The following is a 22,235-nucleotide window of genomic DNA, read 5'->3' as shown; positions in this document are numbered from 1 at the left end:
TGACATACCCTACACATATACTGTATACACATGGGCTATGCTACTGTAACAGTAGTAAAAGAAAGAGCAAGTGAATATGCTACAGGATTTTACTTGTTTGACATGGACATGGAAGAACTTTATCTTTATAACATCTAAATGAATACCAGTTGGACAATTTTTTTTTTTTTAAAGGATATCTGAAAAGTGGATCAGTTTAGCATTGAGTGAGATTTGGTTACTTACAGTATTTAGCTTAAAAATTTTTAATAAAAATTAAAAAAAAACTGGCTAATTTAAACAAACTATTTTTCCATTGTTAGCTTTTTCCATTGTAATGCTAATTTGCATTGCACGGAAAGAATTGTTCACAAAACTTGTTTTCTTTGGCCAGCCATCGAGTCAGTGTAACACAACTGATTAGCTGTATCATATTGTCTATTAGAGGTGAAAAAATACCAAATTGAATTTCTTTGTTTTAATAGTTCTAATGGTGAAATGCTGTTTAGAGCTAATTGTTGCCATCCAATACTTCATACATATTCATAGATCTCACGTCCAGGCGAGCCATTTCGAGGAGAGTAGTCTGCAGTCTTCATGTATTACATCAGCAGGCTCCTACAGTTAGTTTTACTCTTTTCCTCTTTGGTTCAGATGGAGCAGGTAACAGTCTTCTGTGTAAAAACTCTTCTATTTATAAAATAAAAATATGTCAGCTCGACACAAACAGTGAAATGTTAAGGTTTGACTTGTCGGATAAAACTTCATGCTTTTCCAGAGATGTTTGTAACTAACATCAGCAATTTAACATTAGCAAGATATGGGGTAAATTAGAGTGGAATTCAACTTAATGCTAATGTTGTTAAAGTATGATTTAGTATAAGTATATTTAGGCTAATGTGTTTATCGTGGGTTTAAAAGGTTATCATTCTCTTCCCTTTGGCTCTCAGACCCTGGAATCCCCCAGACATGAGGTCCACATTCTGTACCAGCTGAAAGTATCTTCCTGTCACTTTCATGCACTCAACCAGTAGACAGTAGGCCTATCTCTGTTTCAGAGCCTTTAAGGTAAAAGGCACGAGTGTGGTGTGGCAGACGTTTCCTGTGTTCTCTTGCTGTTAGCACCAATACCAGTTTAAAGTGGAGAGAGGAGGAGAGGTGGATCAGGAAAAGACTGAGCCTGAGTCTTCAACATCTGTGGAGTCATATTCATCAGCGGACTCTGTGAGGGCAGGGTATGGGCGTGGCTGGTCCAGGTTGACATAGGTGACATTCAGACTGATATAGTGTTCTCCCTCCAGGCCTGACAGGATGGTGGAGACGGCTGACACCAGTGTAGCAAAGCTAGGCCTCAACTCTGGATCAGGGTCCCAGCACTGGAGCATAATGTTATACCTGGAATAACATGGACAGAGTCTGGCTAAGTAAAGACACAATGGCCGTATTAATGACTAGCAATAAAACAATCCATAAGGATGTCCACATTTAATTATCGTATTACCAATACCTACAGATTTCAAACTCACAAAATGGCGTGTTTTTATCTGTATGAAGGCAAATGGATCTTAAAAACTCTACACACCCACAGATTATCTACACAAGGGTTTTACCAGTTGGGCCTGAGGACTGTATGGCGTGTGCAGGCTTTGCCTGATTGACATCTTTTTGACCCCACTATTTTGTTGCACCAGAATAAATAAAAAAAACAAAGTTTCAGTTGATGTCAATTTAATGTTGAAGAGTCCAATCAGCCAAAATTGTAGATCCCCTCCAGATGTGTATTTAGACAGATACAAATACAAGTACTCTGCTAGGAGCAATGATTTGTGTCTGATATGGTTATTACAAAAAAGTTCAATTGTTTTGTTAAACTTTTTTAAATGTTTGTGTCCCTCTTTAAAAATGTCATAATCTATAAATATGTAAAATTATTTGTATATCTAGAGTTTAAATGCTGGATGCAAGATGTCTCCTACTTCACTGTAATGTCCACTCTCAGTGTATGAGCACTGGGGGTTTTAAGGTTCCACATCATACTTGTTTAAGGTAAATATTGGACCAGGAATAGTTTACGAACTATTTGTGATTTCACAAATCATGCTTGTAGGCCCACCCCTTTAAGTCCGATTTTCAGATTGCCTTGGTAATGTTAAACTTGGCATCTACATCATTCTGCGCAGTGATGCTCAGAAATTCCAAAGTAGGAACAAGAATAAAACCCCACTTTCAGTGTAAGGGGACTTTAAGTTGTCCTGAATATCAGCGAGTTATAGGAACAGTTTGAGAATTCAGGAATTATGCATATTCTGTTTTGCTTTCCAAAGACTAGAAAGAGAAACAGCTAGCCTGGCAATGTCCATTGGTAACAAAACCAACCAGCATCTCTGAAGCTCACTATTTAACACAAGACGAGTGGCAACCAGTGGAGAGTCCCTGGAAGATAATGGACCCAGCCGAGATATAGTTCTGCACATAATCTGAGTAAATTGAAAATGTTTGTTTCTGAATCTCACTTACACAAATTTATCAACATGTAGCACGTTTAATAGTGACAAATAGAGAGGCTGGTAGACCAATTTTGTTGCGTTTGGGCAGAACCAGGCTTGCCGTTTTCCCCTATTCACAGTATGTGCGGTAAACTATATGAGTTGCTGGCTCGAGTTTCATTCTGAATAGTCATTGGTGAAATGTCAGTGATATCAACCTCATCAAACCTTCGTCAAGAAGGCTATTATGAATATTTACCAAACTGTGCAAATATTTCTCTAATGTCCTTTGTTGATGGTCTACACGGGTCCCTGGGTAAAACTTTTCAATGAGGCCTCAACCCATGTTGGATGTGTGACAAGGCCTCAGTGGACAAGCGGTATGAATGGTTCATTTATATAAGTTGTTAAGCAGAAGCCTACTGTCCAAGCAATTTATCATTAAAACGGCTAAAGAAAAGTCACACGAGTGTATGTTAACACAATTGAGTGTGTGTGTGTGTGTGTGTGTGTGTGTGTGTGTGTGTGTGTGTGTGTGTGTGTGTGTGTGTGTGTGTGTGTGTGTGTGTGTGTGTGTTGTGTGTGTGTGTTTTGTGTGTGTGTGACAGAAGCAGTGTTCTTCTAAGTATGCTCCAGGCATACATATTAACTGCAAACAGAATTGCTTAACTATATTGGCATACAGAGTAGTAGACAATTTACGAGTTTCACACTACTGAGTAACTATTTGAACATCTTGTTATTACTATTTGGACTTTGTGCCCGGATGTTTTCTCTTTGGCCTTGTTTCTGTAAATCTGTCTTTCTAAAGTATTAGTGGTCACATTGAAACAGTCCTTAACTAATAAATGTTAACTAAAACAACACTTACAATAAGTTCTTCAACAAAGGTGGCAAATAATGCTACTTATCATTCCTGCAACTTACAAAGGGTCAGGGCAGTACTGTGGTTGGTGAAGCCTCCTGCCCTTTAGTAAGTAATGTGTTATGTCATATGGGTCCACCTCTGGGTAGGGGCTTGCTCCCCTGGTCAGCATCTCCCACATCAAAACACCGAAGGACCACTGCATCAGGAGAGGCAAAAGTCATATAACAAGTACCATCACGCATGTACAGAACTTAACTCTCATCCATTCAGTAGCTTAAAATTGTGATGCCAGCACATATCATCTCCTTTTAACCAAAAACATTTAAACCCACTGCAGTGATTATTATTATTATTGCAGTAAATAGTATTATGCACACCACATCTGACTTGGAGGTGAATTTCTGCGTTTGCAGGCTTTCGATGGCCATCCACTTGACAGGCAGTTTAGCCTTCTTGTGGTCCTGAACACTGTAATACTCCTTATCAAAAACATCTCTGGCCATGCCAAAGTCTGCCACCTTCACTGTATACGACTCGTCCAGCCTGAAGACAGAAAAAGTAAGAGGAGGTGAACCAAAGTCTGTACATCATCCCAAAGTCAAACCAAAAAGCCAAATCGAACAGAAATTCACGTCTGAACAAATTGCTGATTTCTCTGCATATTTTGGGGACTCACATGCAATTGCGTGCGGCGAGATCTCTGTGCACAAACTTCTTCTGTGCCAAATACTCCATCCCCTTAGCAACCTGCAGCCCAAAGCCAATCAGATCTTTAACGGTGGGGTTCTAAACAAAATCCATAAACACAGAACAAAAACTGCATTTAAAAAAAAGTGAAATAGTTTGTTAGGTAGATGGTTGTACATAAATCATATTATGAATTTTCACTGTTTTAATGTAGGCGTCTCACCCTCTTCTCACAGCGTATAAAGTGCCGCAGGTCCCCGTGTTTCATGTATGGCAGCACCACTAGAGGGAGCCCTTTCTGCGGCAGGAGGATGCCCAGCAGAGACAGCACATTGCTGTGGTGGAAACCCTTCATTATGATGCCTTCTTTCAAAAACTGCTCTACCTCTTCCACATCTGTTATTCCTGATGACACACACACATATAGATTATTTGAAAAGGAATATTTTTAAACGCTCCCCATAACAGAGTGAGTCTGTCATTAAATGTACTCAGAGGTCATCATCGATACTCTGTTCCACAACAGAGACTTTCTGATGCTTTCCTAAGGCCTATAAATCAAAACTCAAAAGGTAGACATTACTCAACTATTCAAAGACTTGACAGCACAGTGGATTTCTCTGTTGTTGGGATCTGTGAAGTAGCCATGATAGACAGTTCCAAAATGGCCTGCAGGAAAAACAAAAATGACAGAGACACATGACAGAGGACAAGTGTTGTCCCCTCGAAATACAATAAAGCTTTGGTTCCATGACAAGTTTTTTTGTTGTTGTTTGTTTCGGATAGAGACAGAGAGGTTTCCTACCCTTCCCTATGATCCGATGGTGCTGCACAATAAGCATCTCGGCAGGAATAAGAACATCCTTCACCTCCTCCAGCAGCTCTGGCCTAAAACTGGAGATAGAGATCTTTTCTGCTGGCATGAGGGGAGTGAGGGTAGGATCTATGCTGCCTGCAGCGTAGGCCAGGCTGGGGAACACCACCGGCCCCACCAGCGGGGCGGGAGGACTCAGGGACACTACTGGTAAAAGTCAAGAGAAAGAGGCATACTGTGAAGAACTGTTTGAAGGTACCTACAACATTAAAAAAAAAAAAAAAAAAAAAAAAAAAAAAAAAAAAAAAAAAAAAAAAAAAAAAAAAAAAAAAAAAAAAAAAAGGTGGAGAATATTACATGTGTGCTTAGTCACCTCTTCTGTAGTCTCCAACAGGCGACAGCTCCATATTATTTGTACCAGAGTAGTTAGTACTGTGGGCCAAACGTGTCTCAACCATGGAGGCTGAGAAATATTTCACAACACTTTCTTAACTATCAACCCCGAAAGAGGAACGAATGTACATCCTACATACAAAACTTTGAGATTTTCTAGTTGAAAGACTTGTGTGATTCATCTCAAATTCCCACCCACACCCGGTCACAGTTGCATAAACAAGTCTGATCAAGGTCCACAGTGAGAGCGACACAGAGAGAAAGAGAGTCGCTGACCTTTCTTCTTCTTCCTCAAGTGTTTCATGACGACAAAGGCCAGCACCGCTCCAATTACCAGAGCTGCCAGGATCCCCAGGACAATCCCCACCATGTAGTGGTTGCTGACCCGCACCACTGTGCCAACGTTGTGGACCTGGCCGTTGATTGAGATCTGGACAACAGAGTCCATCACACCCAGAATAAGCATCATTATTGTTTGCCAATCCATCAGTCTATTATTGCGTACAGTTTTTCTCTTGTAACTTATCACTGCAGAAGTATACATTTATAAGGGTTAAACTCTCCTCAATCCAGCATGCTTGAAGTTTTTCTTGTAGTGCAAGGTGACTAGTTCTTGACAAACACTTGCAGTATTTAGAGAAATTGTAATTCACGTTTTCATAAAAGCACTTTTTCTGTCTGTCTGTATGTTACAAAGTTAAATATGAAACTACCTCCAGCAGCTGGTTAGGTTAGCTTAGCATGAAGACCGGTAACAGAGGCAAGCCTGGTTGTGTCCAAAGGTAACAGAATCCAGCCAACAGTGGCCCTAAAGCTCTAATTAATACCTTATATCCAGTTTGTTCAATCCCCACAGAAGTGAAATATAAAAATTACAAATTGGAGATTTACAGCAGTTACTACGAGATTGCTTCTTGGCTAGGCACAGTCACTTCCTGAAGTCTTGATCCAGTTCATCTTGGATAGAGCCAGACTATGTGTATTCCTCTGTTTCCACTCTTTGTGCTAAAATAAGCAAACTGCCTGCTCACAGTAGCCTCATAGTTACAATACAGAAGGGACAGTTGTGTCCGTTTTCTCATCTTGCTCAGGACAGAAATCACATTAGCATATTTCCTAAAATAGTTTCCAGTTATTCTTTTAAGCTAATTTGAGTAAACTATCTACCTTACAACTAGCATCCAGATATGCTGAAGTCAAAAGTGGAATTTATTTTAGAATTTGCTCCTTCTGACAATTTTGTAGAAGGTCTTGATGACATTAAATTGAAATACACAAAGCAAATATTTGCCAATTCTATCTCATGACTAAGTGAAGGGTTAGTGATACAATGTAAAAAAGCGGTTCGTGATCACTGACCAGACAAGGGGCCTATACAAAGAGGCACCACGTTGCCTGTGGAATCAAAATAAATCAGTCAGTTAATCAACATCCAAACGCCCAGCAGGACCAACCTTCACTGGTAGTCCGTCACTGGGAATTGTCATGTTCCTGGGGATCCTGCAGGTGATCTCATTATCCAGGACTTTAGCATCACAATCAACACCTGCCACCGTCATAATAATGGTCATACAGGAGCTGACCAGGTTCAGCTTTTGATGCTGTAAACATAGAGATCAAATCAAGATATGAGACATTTATAAATCTGTGACAAATTTTACAAACTCACATTGATTGTGTCAGTTCAAATGGAAATACCCTCACAACTTACGTGTAGTGACACTTCATCAAAGCCAGGGTACAAATTTAGCACGTGTCCTTCTGTTTCAAAAGGTATGGGCTCGCCGTAGGGGTGATAGGAGAACTCTTTGTTCCAAAGGCCCAACGCTCCATCCATGTCAAAAGACAGCTCTCCTTCCTCCGTCTCATCCCTGTGGAACCCAGGAGTGATACATTCCATCCTTGTGGCCAAAGACTTGCCGATGCATTCCTGGAACAAAACAATGTAATAATACTTTAATGCTCGTTCCAGACAGTAAAATGTGAAGACATCTGTCTGAGGGGAAATCAAGGAGTTCTACAACCGTATGAAGAATAATGCATTTTAATGGATCTACTATTATGAACACTGTACCCTTGTCACAGGTTTCAGGTGACTCTCATTGGGTTTAAAGCGGATGATGGTACGGTAAACAGAATCCAGGTTCTCCCCTTCAATCACAATCTTTGAACCCCTACAGTTCAAAGACAAAAAGAGTTTAATCAGGGAAAATAAGTAATTTCCTGTTACAACTGAGAGAGATGAGACGGAAGATACAAAGGTGTACTTTATTCTTTTTGTCTTTCCAGATCAAAATACATCGACGCAGCAGCTATTTGTGGTGAGGTCTCCATGGCCTACCTGTCAAAGCTACAGTCGGGCAGGACGGCTGTAATCTTCGGGTTCTCTTTGTAGTAAAACACCTTTGTTGTGAGAACAGGAGACTTGTCGATGAAAACACTCAGAGGAACATCCCTAACCTCTGAGATGGGTTTGGACAGACATATGATGGAAGACACGTTGCCTTTAGGCTGTGTGACTCTGCAGAGAGACAGAGGTGTGTGTCAATTAAAACACTTTAACTGTAGCAAATCAAAAGGCTTCAAAATACTGTATATTTTGCAAGTTCAATAACATCGCCAAGAGAAAATAGTTCAGTGCTGAGTCAGTTTTCTACCTTCTAGCCAGTAGTTTTTCAAACTGTAAATATTCTACAAACAGGTTTGAACAAGTTTGCTTAATAGACACAGCAATGAAAAAAAGGAAGCTGTAAGCATTTCATCTCCTTAACCTCTAGAAACTAGGGCAAGTACAAAAAGTTGTGATGCAAACACTTTATGTGAAAAAACACGTCAAATGTGATGTAAACAATTAAGGAAATATATTTACAGACCTTTTTATAGGGCAGGGCACATCATTAAGAGTGACTTTCCTGGTCTTTCCAGCATCTAAGTGAGGCCCAGACACAGTGATGAGAGTGCCCCCAACACGAGGACCATAGTTTGGCTGGATTTCTGTGATGTTCGGAATCTGGAGGGAAGGTTTATCTCAGGTTTTAACAGGTTTTGATACTTATTGGATAAAATTAAGAATATTTTTAGCTTGAGATTTTGTAATAAGCAAGATAATAACAATAAGATTACCACAAATGTGAACCCTGGCATTTCTGCCTTCCCGTCAATAGAGTAACGTCCCTCAACTTTGCCCTCATGCACTTCCACGGTAACGTTCACTGGTTTGGACAGCTCAGTGGCCCCAGAGCGAATCTTACATACTAGACTGCACAGCAGCACAAGAAAACACTTGTGTTAGCATGTCTGTGGGAAATATAGTTTGCTGCAACAGCAGGGAAAATTTCATTTCATGGTGGAATAAAGCTGCTGGACTGCAACAGGAGACAAAAGTTGCATTTGTTTCAATGGGTTTACATTTGATTGAGATTGTTTTTTTAATTTTTTTTTTTTTTTAATTTTGGGGGGAAAATATGATAAATAAAAACAATCTGCTCTTACATGTACACTTTTTAATCTTTCTAGCTTTGTATTAACAACATTTTAGCCACAGATGTGCTTTGTGTTTCTAGCTAATTACCAAATATAAACCACAATGTGAACATAGAAAAAAAAATACCTCTGAAACATCAGCGTGTTGGCAAAACCATGTCTTGGTCGCAATTCCTTAAAGTTTAAATTTGGTATTTTGCATACAGCAGTTAAAATAAGCATTGAAAACGTCACCATTTTTCTCAGTAAATATATTTCCAAAGGCGCTATTGACATGAAATTTTCACCAGATGTTGGTAACAACCCAAGTAATCCATACATACAAAGAAACCAAAACAAATAAGTTCAGAAATTAAGCTATGTGTAATAATGTAAAATGACACAGGGGAAAAGTATTGAACACGCTTACTGATATTTCTTTAATACTTTGTACAAAAGCCTTTGTTGGTAATGACAACTTCAAGACGCCTCCTGCACGGAGAAACTAGTCGTATGCATTTCTCAGGTGTGATTTTGGCCCATTCTTCCACACAAACAGTCTTCAAATCTTGAAGGTTTCGTGGGCCTCTTCTATGAACTCTGATCTTTAGTTCTTTCCATAGATTTTCAATTGGATTCAAGTCAGGTGATTGGCTGGGCCATTCTAGCAGCTTTATTTTATTTCTCTGAAACCAATTGAGAGTTTCCTTGGCTGTGTTTGGGATCATTGTCTTGCTGAAATGTCCAACCTCATTTCATCTTCATCATCCTGGTAGATGGCAGCAGCTTTTTATCAAGAATGTCTCGGTAAATTTTTCCATGTGAAGTTTGCCAGTACAGTATGCTGAAAAGCAGCCCCACACCATGATGTTCCCACCTCCAAACTTCACTGTTGGTCTGGTGTTTTTAAGGTGATGTGCAGTGCCATTTGTCTTCCAAACATGGTGTGTATTATGGCATCCAAAGAGTTTAATTTTGCTATCATCTGACCAGACTATATTCTCCCAGTATTTCACAGGCTTGTCCAAATGTTGTGCAGCAAACTTTAAACGAGCTTCAGCATGCTTTTCTTCAGCAATGGAGTCTTGCGTGGTGAGCGTGCATAGAGGCCATGGCGATTGAGTGCATAACTTATTGTTTTCTTTGAAACAATTGTACCTGCTAATTCCAGGTCTTTCTGAAGCTCTCCACAAGTGGTCCTTGGCTCTTGAACAACTCTTCTGATAATTGTTTTCACTCCTCTGTCAGAAATCTTGCGAGGAGCACCTGGTCGTGGCCAGTTTATGGTGAAATGATGTTCTTTCCACTTCCGGATTATGGCCCCAACAGTGCTTACTGGAACATTCAGACGTTTCGAAATGTGTCCGTAACCAATGCCATCAGTATGTTTTGCAACAATAAGGTTGCGAAGGTCTTGCTGTTACCAACATCTGGTGAAAATTTCATGTCAATAGCACCTTTGGAAATATATTTACTGAGAAAAATGGTGACGTGTTCAATACTTATTTTACCCGCTATATCTGCACAAACATTGTCCTAAATGGACCTGATCACACTGCAGCAAAGCTATGTTCTGTTTACTCTGAAGGCTTCTGGTAAAGAAATGACAAGATTTGTATTTTCTCCACACAGCACATGAACAAATTGAGGGTGCATTTTCCACAAAGTTATTCTAGTATGTACAGACTGTACCAGAGCAAGCCATAAAGGTTACTCACTGTGTGTTGTTGCTTTTGACTGGAAGCACAGTGCAGGGAGTCTGTCCCAGTCTGACCTGATGGGTCCTGGAGGTTATAGCAGGCCTTAATGGAGACTGGAACTCCCATCCACATACCGTTAGCTCTGTTTGACCATCAGGGGGAGCAGTCCGTGGAAAGAACTGCGTCAAGCAAAATATATAGTACCACCTTCAAACTTAAAAAATGTTTAGGTGCACAAAGGGATGTTTTGTATCCTGCATTACAGACCAAACCTCACCCCAGTGATCCCAGGTGTGCAGGACTCATTCCTCCAGTGTCTGTTGCACTCGCTCTTCCATGAACACAATCCAGAGCACCAGCCACAGCTCATGAACTTCGGGGCCGTCAGGCACATGGCACAAGTCATGAAGTGTTGACAACCCGGTCCTCTCTGGGGCACCTGAATCATCTTAAACAGAGAAATAATCATTTTCATTTCACAAATTCATCCTTGGGACAAATTCCTACAGTGCCATTTACTTTGTCATATCAATGTAACTATAAACAGTTGCATGAGAAATGTTCTTTCCTTTTCTTTTCCATGACATTGCTATTCCCATCCTTTTTTTTAAGCCAAAGAGGCCAAAAGCTATTGGACAGTAGCTAACTGATTTCTACATGTTGAGCCAATCACACAGTTGATAACACACATACAATACATCAGATATAAGTAGGATTTATTTATATAAGCCTGTGAGCCAGATTTCCATCTTTACGAAATTAGTTGCCCCCAAATCAAATTTAAAATGTCAATATTACCTTTCTTTTTTTTTCATAAAAGATTGTTTTGTTATTCAATTTCAAAATACAAGTGCATCTAATGTAGATTTAAAGGAATACAAATAGAGCACCCATTTCAATACTATAGAAATGACCTGAATTGACCACTTAATAATTGATACCTTTCATGCAGAGACATGTAAACTGATACTGGGCCTTATTCAGCACCAGGCTCTTTAACCTATCACCTGGACAGCTCCCAGTGCTGAAATTATTGTGATAAATTTCAGATTATTCACAATTAAAAAGAAAAATATTTATATCCAATATATTATCCCTTTAATTCACTCTCTACAGCAATTTCTTAATAAAAGGATTTTTTTTTTTTGAGATTTTTTTTTTTTTTTAAGCAGAACCAAAATCCCACAACTCCCCAATCAGGCATCTTCCAACCTGTTGTTTTCATTAATCATCTTTTTTTGCGCGGGTCTGAACACTGTTAGCAAAAATTGTATTCTCTGACAGGGAGTGTCTTAGGCTGTAGTCTTGCTTAACAAACAACATTAAAAGGTGCTGAGCCCAGAGGATCTTCATTTGCCACGGTAATATTCCTGGTGTCCCATAGGAGTACCTCAGGACCCATGTGATGACTGATCTACTGTCAGCCTTTAATATCCATCCTGCCACAAACTACAAAGTCACATCAAGTTCATTGATTTTCTTTAGCCTGTAATTCCTTCTCAAAGTCCCAGGGGTCATAACGTATCCCAGCATGCTCTTTCCAGAAGGCAGGAAAACAGCCAGGAAGGTCTCCAGAGTATTTCAGGGTCACAGACAGACAGTCAGTCACATTCCTCAAATCATTTGTAATTATAATGTAGCCTGATCGAACCTGAGACCCCCAGCCATCAGGTGACAGTAATATCCACTGCGCCACTGTACGTGTTTAGAAAGTTTGCCACCAAATATTGGTATTCTCTCACTTAAATAAACCGTAAAGGGACCGCAACTGTACCTTGTCTCCAATCACAAAGAGAAGATACTCTGAAGAGTACACAGCAGCAGTGGAGGACACCCTCTGGTTCTCTACCAAAGAGTAATTGGCAAAGATAACAGGGCTGGATCTTGTCAATACAAGCTGCCAACACAGACACAACAAAGGATTAGTAGTGGATCATAGTAAGTCAAAAATGACTACAAAATAAAGCAACAATCTTTTAAATGCTGGTGTATACCTGGAGCAGACGTCCAGTCGAGGTGCCAATATGGGCAACGGTCTTGTTCTCTATAGTTGTGACCAGGAGAGAGGTGAGCAGGACGTTTGTCATTTGCCTGTTGAAGAGGTCCACTCTGTAGTACGGCTTTGACACCATGGTAGGATGGTCTCTGCATGTGGCGTTGTTCTCCATGCTCTGGTACGAAGGCCACAGGCAGCAGATGATACAGAAAGAAAGAGTGAGGAAGAAAGTGAAGCAGAGATTGCAGTCAATATTATTATTACATCTGTTTCAAACTGGGTCCACAGCAGGGTCTATAACAGGTGGCTCTTCCTTTTTAAAAAGAGAGGAGAGTGAGGAGTTTGTCCTGAAGTGTCATGGTGTTAGTGTATTTCATGATTAATGTAAAAAACAAAAACAATGCATAATAAGCATGAATGTTTATTCTTGAGCTTGGAAAAAATGCTAAAATAAAACTACCTATTTAACATCCAGCTTCAGACAAAACCACATCCCATCTGCAGGTGAAGTTTGCTCAGTATTCATGGAGGTAGATTTGAAGAAAAAAAGAAGAAGCCCAGTACCATAAGTGTGTAATATACCCATCAGTCCACTAGAGGATAATGTCAGGTTTTGCCTCGCCTAGGTGTGAAAAGTACACGCATGTATCACCAGGGTCGTAAACGAACGTCATGTGACGGAGGTCATGTGACAAAGAATAAACAGTGATGAAGTCCGAGTAGGAAGGAAGGCCCCTTACCTTCTAACCCAAACCATGATCTTTTCTGAAACCTAAACACTGGGTTTTTGGTGCCCAAACCTAGGGCGCCTTACTTTTCATACCTAGACAAGGCAAAACATGATACTGACACAATATTGTCCAGTACGGTGATATGTATTACACGCTATGGCGTGATATTTGGGTTGAAAAAAGCTAGTAAGGGAATCTTGCACTGCATCATTTTTGTTTTAATTATTATTTCCGGGGTCAAGAGTGAACTTTCATGCTAAACGTATAACCCAACATGGAACAAATTCACCTTCATGACAACTGAGCAAACAAACTCCATCTGCTGCTAAAGGCCGAATGATGAAAGTTAAAAGCTTGTGAGTGGTACTTGAATTTTGACAAACCAGTTATATTTACAGTTTAATGTACAGGCTATGTATGACAAAATCATCATTTAAATACGTATAAAGGCTTTTTGATGTTACCAATAAAACCGTCCACCTATGTTAAGTTAGTAAGCATATTACAGAACCTCATTTTCTTTAATAATTCTTTAAGACCATTCAGATTTTTTTAGTGTTTTCCATATCTAATCTGATTTAAAACAGAGTTAAAATAATGACTTGCCAGCTCAGAGTTTATTTAATGTGCCCCAAAGAATTCCATGTTCTCAGACAATACATGATCTTTTGAAAATTTTACAGATCTAGTCGGACAGGCGCAACTATTTGGAGCATGTTGCTGGTCAACGGGTTGACCATGAGAAACAAAGTTCCTGGCACACCACAACACAAGACCAAAAGGGTTATGATAATACTGTGATTATTGATTATTTCATAATGTAAAATGCCGATGAGAGATGATTATGTGAGAGAGAGGGATTGCCCTGTAGCTATAGACACAGAGGAGGGTGGATCACTGTTTGATTAAAGGGAGTCTTCCCTTTACAAGTAAACAGTGGATTACATCTCTGAAGATAAAATGCAAAACGAAAGAAATTACCCAATGAATAGTTGTCTTAATATATAAAAGTGTAGGGGGAAAAGGGGAAATAAACATTTTTAAAATAAGTAGGCAGTAAATACGCATTGGCTGCTGTGCATCCTTCACCATCCAGTCTCATGAAGCAACCTTAGAGCTAAAGAAAGGCAAAAACACAAACAGCATTGCTTTTGACCGAAGTCATTCACCTCCCTATCCCACAGGAGCATAAAACCTTGGTTATGAATCAGTTCCCTGAACCAATTTTAAAATATACAAATAAAAAATTGGTAATAAATGGCCAAATTTGGAGCCAAAAATATACTTTAACATGTAACACCTCTAAAATGACATTAAGACCAAGTGTGCACAAGAATATGATTAAAAACTAAATTCTATCCTTCGCTAATCTGAGACCATATTAAATACGCCATTAAAAATCCTCTACATTATATAATCCATTGGTCCTCGTATGTCTACATGACTCAGTAATGTACTGAAAAGCACAAAAGCTGAATATTTGTGAGGCACAGATGACATCTTGATGATGTTTTGAGTTGCTGAGAAATGGAATAACCAGGATTTCAGACTGTTGGACAGTCCTACAGACCAGCAGCCAAAAGCAACACAAAAGATGCCTCTGGAGTTCATGACTAGTCCCAAGTTCCTCCAAAGGGAAATAGAGAGTGAGAAATCCAAAATATCTTGTGTTCCACCAAACTTAATCAAATGACTTTGTCCCAAACTGTCATCTCTGAATCTAAAACCTGAAATAAAAACCAAGTCTAAATATCTAACTTCAGAGTATTAGTCTATTTTCTTATTGACTCAACATCTAAACTATGAAATCATAACTGCAACTGCAATAACAGCAACTCAGTCCAGGAAATTCTCATAAATTCTCTCACTGAATCAAATTTACTTTTAGTACGGGAATAGGGAATTACCACAACCACCATCCCAAGTCTTACCCCAACGAGCAGCAGTGAACAACATTCACAGAGAAAACCAATATCATGGGAAACATGCAGATAAATAGCCATCTTCCCATGAGACTTAACATAAGAAACCAAACACTAACATATTGTAAGACCTTTAAAAATGTACTGTATGTCTAAATGCAGACACATGTCCTGAAAAGGATATCCTCACACCAAGAAGGAATGAGGCAAAACCTTTTTTCTGTTTTTTTTTACTTTGATTGACTTTTTCAAGAAACCTTTTCCTGTCCATCTTGGGAAAGTCACTGAACAGACACAGAAAACAAATGATAACTACCCTCAATACCACATGGCCCCCATCACATTCTCATTCCTTCAGTTTCTTCTGAGTAATGACAAGTGTGTAGGAGGACTCCAATTTTATTTTTCCATTCAAAAGGCAATTTATATCCCTGTTCTCTTGGATGTAAGACTGAGTGCACGCTGAATGCTCCTACAATTGGTTGTACTTGCATTCCTCTACTGACTGGGATGAAATGTCCAGAATATTACTTCACAGAAATCCCCAGAAGTAATCTAGAGGATCTGATACATGATGACAAGGACAGCATGTACAAAGTAAATGATCATTTCTGGTTAAAGAGGAAATCTTTTAAAAGGTTCAGATAAACTGAGGCACCATTTTTAATTGGATGAAATCATATTTCAGTGACTTTTAATGTGTTCATGACTTTCTCATTAATTAAATCAGCTCCTCTAGTCAGTTGAGCAGATCGATAACATACATACGTCTGCCAGCTAAATATAAGGCAGTTAGCTTAGTTTACACATTGCAGCTCCAGGAAGTCAGCAAATATGTACACCTTTGTTTTGACAGTTATATGATAAAAGATATAATGCGTTCATTGATGAGCTTCATGAGATGTAGATAAGAATTTGTCTTAATTTTGAAAAGAGCCATGCTAGCTGGGGTTTCCAGTCTTTATGCTACGCTAATGTCACTGGTTCGTATTTTTCAAGATGTCAGACTTTTTTAACTGGATAATCTTTTTTTTTTTTTTAATGGAGGAAGTGCAAAATTGTAAGATTTCAATAAACCCCTCAGATCAATTAAGTTCAACTGAGGACAATGGTTTCACTTACATTTTACATAATAAACTACGGATTTCTCAAAGGAATTTGTGCAGCTGGAAAAAAAAACACCGAGCTGCCTTTTTGCATTTCATCTGTGTTTCATTTCATTAGTCATGGTTGGCTCGTCCTCTGCATATAACGTTGCTTCTGCCAGTAAAACAACAACAAAGAACGAGTAAAATTAGGGTTCCTATTCTGTCATCATAATGTCTTTCCCCAAATCATGACATCCAAGAAACTCCTGTAACTCATTATTTTCCTCCTTTAAAATGTTACCATCCACTGTCCATGTACAAATAAGCAACTTATGAAACTGATTTCATCCAGCTACAATGAGTTCGAAGAGTCTGTTCACCATCTTTTTAGTGATTCTGCACACCAAGAGAAAGGATCCCAGGCATACTTTAAAGCTCCACACCCGTGGTAACTACCTGCACAGTCAATCAGCACACTGTGATTCATATGAACGGGTACAGGACAATACCTTTGATGTTTTCTATTTTAAGTGAGAACTAAATCTGAAAGTCAGCGACATTGTTGGGATTGCATATATGATCTTATCTCCACATACTTTCCCACCAGCTCACTATGATTCACACTCAGCTGGATATACCTATGTCTTTTACCTGCGTGGCTCCTGAAGTAAACGTGACTGGATATAAAATATATTAATAAGGTGGAATAGATGTTTGTTAGTTGAATGATGGGCTCACCTCATGTGGACAGCTCTCACAGGGCTGGAAATGGCAGAGCCCTCTGGAAAGCTGCTCTGGTCCAGACTCGCAGCAATCATCCACCCCATCAACGATTGCTTTGTTCACATTGTCCATGGGGAAGGCGCACAGGGCCGAGTCATGCTCCGTGACCCCGTTGTCATCAGTCACAGCAAACACCCCGTAAAGGATGTCATCCTCCTCCTCTGCCCCCAACTCCTCTGCCAGTTCCCTGCCTGCCTTGCCAAAATGGGCTGCCTGGACCACATTGTACACAACATCCTTATAGGGTTCCGTGGCTACGTTCCTCCTCCTGCGTTTTGGTTCAAAGCGACACTCCAGGATCACCTCCCGATACCTCTTCATCTCCCATTCATTCCGTGGGAGACGTCCCAGACGAGTCTGGAATGGTGATGAGTACTGATCTGGGCTCTCTCTCTGGACTGAAAGGAAGTAGACAAACTCCTGAGTGAAAAAGCTGTAGACATATTCAATATGGTATGTCCTCCGCAGAATGGGGAGGACAGTCAGGCCACGCACATCACTGTAGAAACCATCCTCTGTGGCCATTGGTCGGCGAACTGATATCGACCTCCTGCTGTAACGCTGGGTCACGCTGTCATTCACAGAGGTAGCGACAAAGAAGTAGACAGTCTGACCCTCCTCAACCATGGAGACTTTGGTACCAAGAGGGCTCGCCACACAGTCGGGACAGTAAGCAGCAGAGTTTGAATCCTTTCTGAACAAACACTTAGAGAGGGAAGGTGGCTCTCCATTTTTGTTCAGCTGGTGGAAATAGCATACACCATACTGAGAACTTCCACAAGAATATAAGTACATAAAGAGAGTATCCAAAAGCAAAACTTGATTGTTTGTGTCCTCTGGTAAATTGTGATCCTTTTCAATGTCACACAAATTACATATCTGACACTCTGGGCTTCCCGCTGGCCCCGTGCGGAGCTCCCACACCTTCTCCAAACTTCTGTTGACAGCTTCGATCACATTCTGAGAGGCCACATAAACTTCTTGGTAAAATGAGTTGTTGACAATATTCTGGATAGGACCCCGGGCCTGGAAAAAGGGCATGGTGTACACCACGGAGAAGTTGACGGGGCTGGGTGCCAGTGAGGTACAGTTGGCCAGGGTAAAGGCCAGCAGAGTCTGGAGCCAGATACATGTCCCCCACTGTGTGGTCCAGTGGACCATCTCCACTCCGGGGTGCGGGGGGAGGGGGTGCAACAGCACAGACAATGTTGGGTTACCTCAAGGTCAGATTTCGGGACAAGAACATCTTTAACACCAGCCACTGATTCCTGTATAAAGGAAACAGAGTAAATAATAAAATCATTCAGAAAATATTATCTACAGCTGTACAACACAAATACGACTGCAACATTTAATAGGAGGCTCAAGTCACGGGAAGGTTAGCTTTGCTTAGGATAAAGACTTGAAGTAGAGGAAGCAAGCTGGCTTGCTTGGCTTTGTGCAGAATTCAAAATCCACCAACCAGCTCCTGAAACAGAAGTCCTGAAACAGTGACTTCATGGACTATTTCCATCCCCCTGAGGTTGCCAGGCAGCCAATGTCAAATCCAGGAAGTCACTGCTCCAGGCCAAGTCTGGAACATACCCCTCCGTGAACCTGCAAATTGTAATGTTCACATTATTTATTTTTTTTGTACAGACAAACAACCAACCTATAACTTGACAGTTAGTGAGCTTTTGAACTGTATGTAGCTGTACTTTTTTTACATTTGGACATAGCCAGGCTAGCTGTTTCCCCCTGCTTCCATACTAAGTTAAGATTGCTAACTGTCTTCTGACAGCAGGGTCATACTGAATGGACAGGTATGAGATTTACCGTACATCAATCTTCTCAGGCAGCACAGTGGTGCAATGGTTAGCATTGTCGCCTCACAGCGAAAAGGTTCCGGGTTCGAAACTGAGGCTGGGCCTTTCTGTGTGGAGTTTGCATGTTCTCCCTGTGCCTGCGTGGGTTCTCTCCAGGTACTCCGGCTTCCTCCCACCATCCAAAAACATGCACCTCAGGTTAATTGGTGGTTCTACAAATTGCTCTTAGGTGTGAATGGTCTTTGTTTCCATTTGTCTATAAGTGTTGGCCCTGTGATGGCGACCTGTCCAAGGTAAACCCTGCCTTTGCCCAAAGTGAGCTGGGATAGGCTCCAGCACCCTTGTGACCCTGTTCAGGATAAAGTGGGTATAGATAATGGGTGGATTAATCTTCTCATCTAACTAAAAAAAAAAAAAAAAAAAAAAAAAATCCCCAAAACACTTAATATCTTCAATATGACTGGACCTTTTTTGCACGATACCCAACTCCATCAGCATCATTTGCACTAGGTGCAATTGCACCATTATTTTATGGGTATATATGTATTTATTTATTTCTTAGCTGTATATACGTCTATTTATGTCTGTCTGTTTTTTTGCACAGAGAGCTGAAGTTAGAACCGCAGTCAAATTCCTTGTACTGTTTTATTGAAATTGTTCTACCACGGGGTGTGCATTTTTTGTTACTGAAGAAAGAGAAAATCAATATAACACTACTTAATTATTCCCTGCACCGGGTCCTAATAGATCTGAGGGTGACAAACATCATCATATTGGTTGATGATAAAAGCATATGAAGTCATAAAAACAAAAGCTTCCTCTCACTCACCACAAACACTGAGAAGACATATAATATCATCAAACAGAGATCAAACAGTATTGGTCCTGTCCAGCATTGTAGAAGTGAACAAAACTATTATTAATGTGACTTCCCGCATGTCATTCTATCTGGCATGTTTTTTTCTGGTTAATCCAAAACAGAAATCTCCCTGAGTCATGTTTTTTTCAAGCAAAAGACCTGGCAGTAACAAGTCAAGTTAAAGGACTTTCCCATTTTCTTATCCAGGGTCTGGTTTGCTGTATTTAAATCCAAATGTCCAGTAGTTCATCTTGATCAATCTCTGCACAGCAACCAACTACTCTTGAGTATCAAACTCTGAGCCTGTCTTTATCCTGAACAGACGCTGTTAGGTGGATCATTAACTAGACGCATCGCAGGAAGGCTACATTGAAAAAGCACAGCCTCTCTACTTTGCATTCCTGTCACAACCACTACGTGCCTTTCAGGGGGAAAGATGTGCACGGACTGATGGTCATGAGACGACGTGTACCTTTTGAATTCCCAGGTGAGGAAGAAACTGTGTGCTCATGTCCAAGTCTTTAATCAACTCTAATTCTTTAATTTAACAGTAGAAAAAGTTCAGTTTGACCATATTGGTTTTATTAAAACAACATTTATTCTTGCTAGAAGAAAAAGTTTGAAGTCAACAGTTTGATGTCTTTACATCAATAATTCATAGAATCCCACTGACGTTGTGTTACATTTTAACATTTGCAGCTCCATGTGAAACTAAGGTTAAGGCTTGGGGACATGGGCACACATAGTAATGGCACTGAATGACTTTCTTCATGTTCATGGTTAATAAAGCAAATGGTTGAAATCGACTTTCCATTCATTACGCTATTTACAGGGCAGCATGCAGGTGCTGAAGCAGGCTGCTTCAGTGTATTCACTCACTGAACTGATTCCCTACTTACATCAATGAACTGTGGGATTACAGTGAGAGGGATGCAATTACACAACAGCTTCATCCACACCTTGCTCAAAGGTACTTTGGTAGCAGCTAATTAAAGAACAAGAAGGAGCACCTCTCTTTCTTTAATGAATGCATATCCAGGGGGATTTCCAGAGGCAAGCTGATGCACAGTCAATAGACAATAAATATTGCACCCCAAGGCCCCATTTATTCAGTGGCAGGAAATGCATTCCAAACACGCCACTATATCACTTTATTCTTCAAAACGATCTGAGATTGAATAATGGTGAAGACAGCGTAGTTCAAGACACAAATCAATTGTGTTGATGGATTGTGTTAATGTTGCATATAGTAAAGGCAGCATCATTTTCAGTCTGTGCTTCTTTGCCCTTTGCTTGTCCTATTTTATATTTCTGGAGAAGCTTTTGTTGACAGACTGCCTTAACTTCAGTGGAATGATACCATTGCACTCTGGCTCTCATCCACATGATGTGAGATGTCATTTCATTCAAGTGACTGCACAAACCCTAAAAGGGTAAATAGGGCAACACCTTGCTCTGTGAGTTGATTGGAACTATTATAGTCAGTCAATATTGTGCTTTAAACAGACTGCATTAATTCAACAATAAATTGGTAACAGTCTTAGGCTAACATTACAAATGGAATATATCAACTGGAAGTCCCCTCTCATATTATAAATATTATAAGTGATGATGTCACACAGCATTTCATCACAACATCCTGTGTTGTAAACTTGTGTATTGCGTAAACTTGTTAATGAAACAACAAATTTGTTTATTCATTTTAAAACACTATTTCACAATTCCGATGTTTTTTTTCTGATCAATAGTGGCTGTATGTCTGCTGTGATGGCTATTCTTTTTTTCTTTTCTTTTTTTGTTCTCAACAACATCTATGGTAAATACAGCGTTGACAGTAAATAGCATATTACCTGTGCACGTTACTGACCTCTTCAGGGGAGCAGCTACTGCCAGTGTCGATCCTTGTTTTACGTTAGAACGCGCAGGGATGATGGTTCTTCCAGGTTGATTCAAAATAACACGTTTAGCCTAAGTTTCGGATGAAAGTTTTAGGCCTGCCTTAACAAAGCACCGGTCCGTGTCAACTGTTGGTTTCGGATTGACTCGCAGTGAGTCGGTCCCTCTGTGCTCCAGCTCGCTCCTCCCCTGATCGCCTCTCACTGACAGACAGCAGCCGCAGAGCCTATTTACCCACATAGTGTTGGTTTAAACACCTTTCATGATGCCATGAACTGATGCAGGCAGAATAATACATTTTCAGAACTGATTTCACATTAAATTTGTTTTTCTTTGGGGAACCTATTTTAGGTCCAGCCACCGATCTATGGAGGCTACCTGTTGGAGCATCAGGGCTCCTTGTGCTATTTTTATCAACAAGTGGACATTATTCTTATTGTTTAGGCAACAGACCAGCATGTCCAGGTGTGTTTTGGGCTAGTCTCCTGAAACATGATGGTTGTTAAAGCAGCAGAGGTGAAAAGTAACAATTTACATTGATCTGCTGTCCCTGTATTTAAAAGTGGATATAAAGTCGTTCAGATTAGCTATACTCGCAGCAGCTACAACAGTAACATGCCGTTTACAGTGATGCTTCAGTATTAATAATCTAATGATGTCATATATAATAATATATCAGTCAGTGGGACCAAACCAAAACTTTTACTTTGATAGTTTAACTATGTTTTCTGCTAAAACTTATGTAGTTATGGATTTTTCATGCTGT

At 40.0% G+C, this 22,235-nt stretch overlaps 1 protein-coding gene across 1 annotated transcript; it reads right to left on the bottom strand.

Annotated features, from left to right (window-relative positions):
* Positions 1 to 272: 272 nt before the first annotated feature.
* On the bottom strand, positions 273 to 21,588 carry mst1rb (macrophage stimulating 1 receptor b). Its single transcript, XM_069714239.1, has 21 exons — positions 21,424 to 21,588; positions 16,865 to 18,177; positions 12,384 to 12,560; positions 12,164 to 12,286; positions 10,667 to 10,837; positions 10,408 to 10,568; positions 8,351 to 8,486; positions 8,101 to 8,237; positions 7,569 to 7,748; positions 7,302 to 7,401; positions 6,939 to 7,157; positions 6,682 to 6,828; positions 5,504 to 5,657; positions 5,208 to 5,297; positions 4,826 to 5,041; positions 4,609 to 4,689; positions 4,244 to 4,425; positions 4,010 to 4,119; positions 3,711 to 3,876; positions 3,393 to 3,529; positions 273 to 1,374 (listed from the first exon to the last, which is right to left on the bottom strand). The coding sequence occupies exons 2-21, from the start codon at positions 18,068 to 18,070 to the stop codon at positions 1,143 to 1,145; spliced, it is 4,125 nt and encodes a 1,374-aa protein (XP_069570340.1). The 5' UTR covers positions 18,071 to 18,177; positions 21,424 to 21,588; the 3' UTR covers positions 273 to 1,142.
* Positions 21,589 to 22,235: the final 647 nt, after the last annotated feature.

Source organism: Brachyistius frenatus, unplaced genomic scaffold (genome assembly GCF_029030835.1).
Source record: "Brachyistius frenatus isolate BFR_SWC_R1_liver_20210118 unplaced genomic scaffold, ASM2903083v1 Contig_4, whole genome shotgun sequence".
NCBI classification, from domain to species: domain Eukaryota; kingdom Metazoa; phylum Chordata; class Actinopteri; family Embiotocidae; genus Brachyistius; species Brachyistius frenatus.
The sequence above is the reverse complement of the archived record's forward strand: the minus strand, read 5'-3'. Positions and strand labels throughout refer to the sequence as shown.

Coding starts and splice junctions, on each gene's coding strand:
- mst1rb (XM_069714239.1), bottom strand. CDS start 18,070: ATGGTCCACTGGACCACACAGTGGGGGACATGTATCTGGCTCCAGACT. Junction 10,569..10,666: donor GCACACCTGGGATCACTGGG/GTGAGGTTTGGT, acceptor TGCTTGACGCAG/TTCTTTCCACGGACTGCTCC. Junction 8,487..10,407: donor GTCAAAAGCAACAACACACA/GTGAGTAACCTT, acceptor GCTGCTGTGCAG/TCTAGTATGTAAGATTCGCT.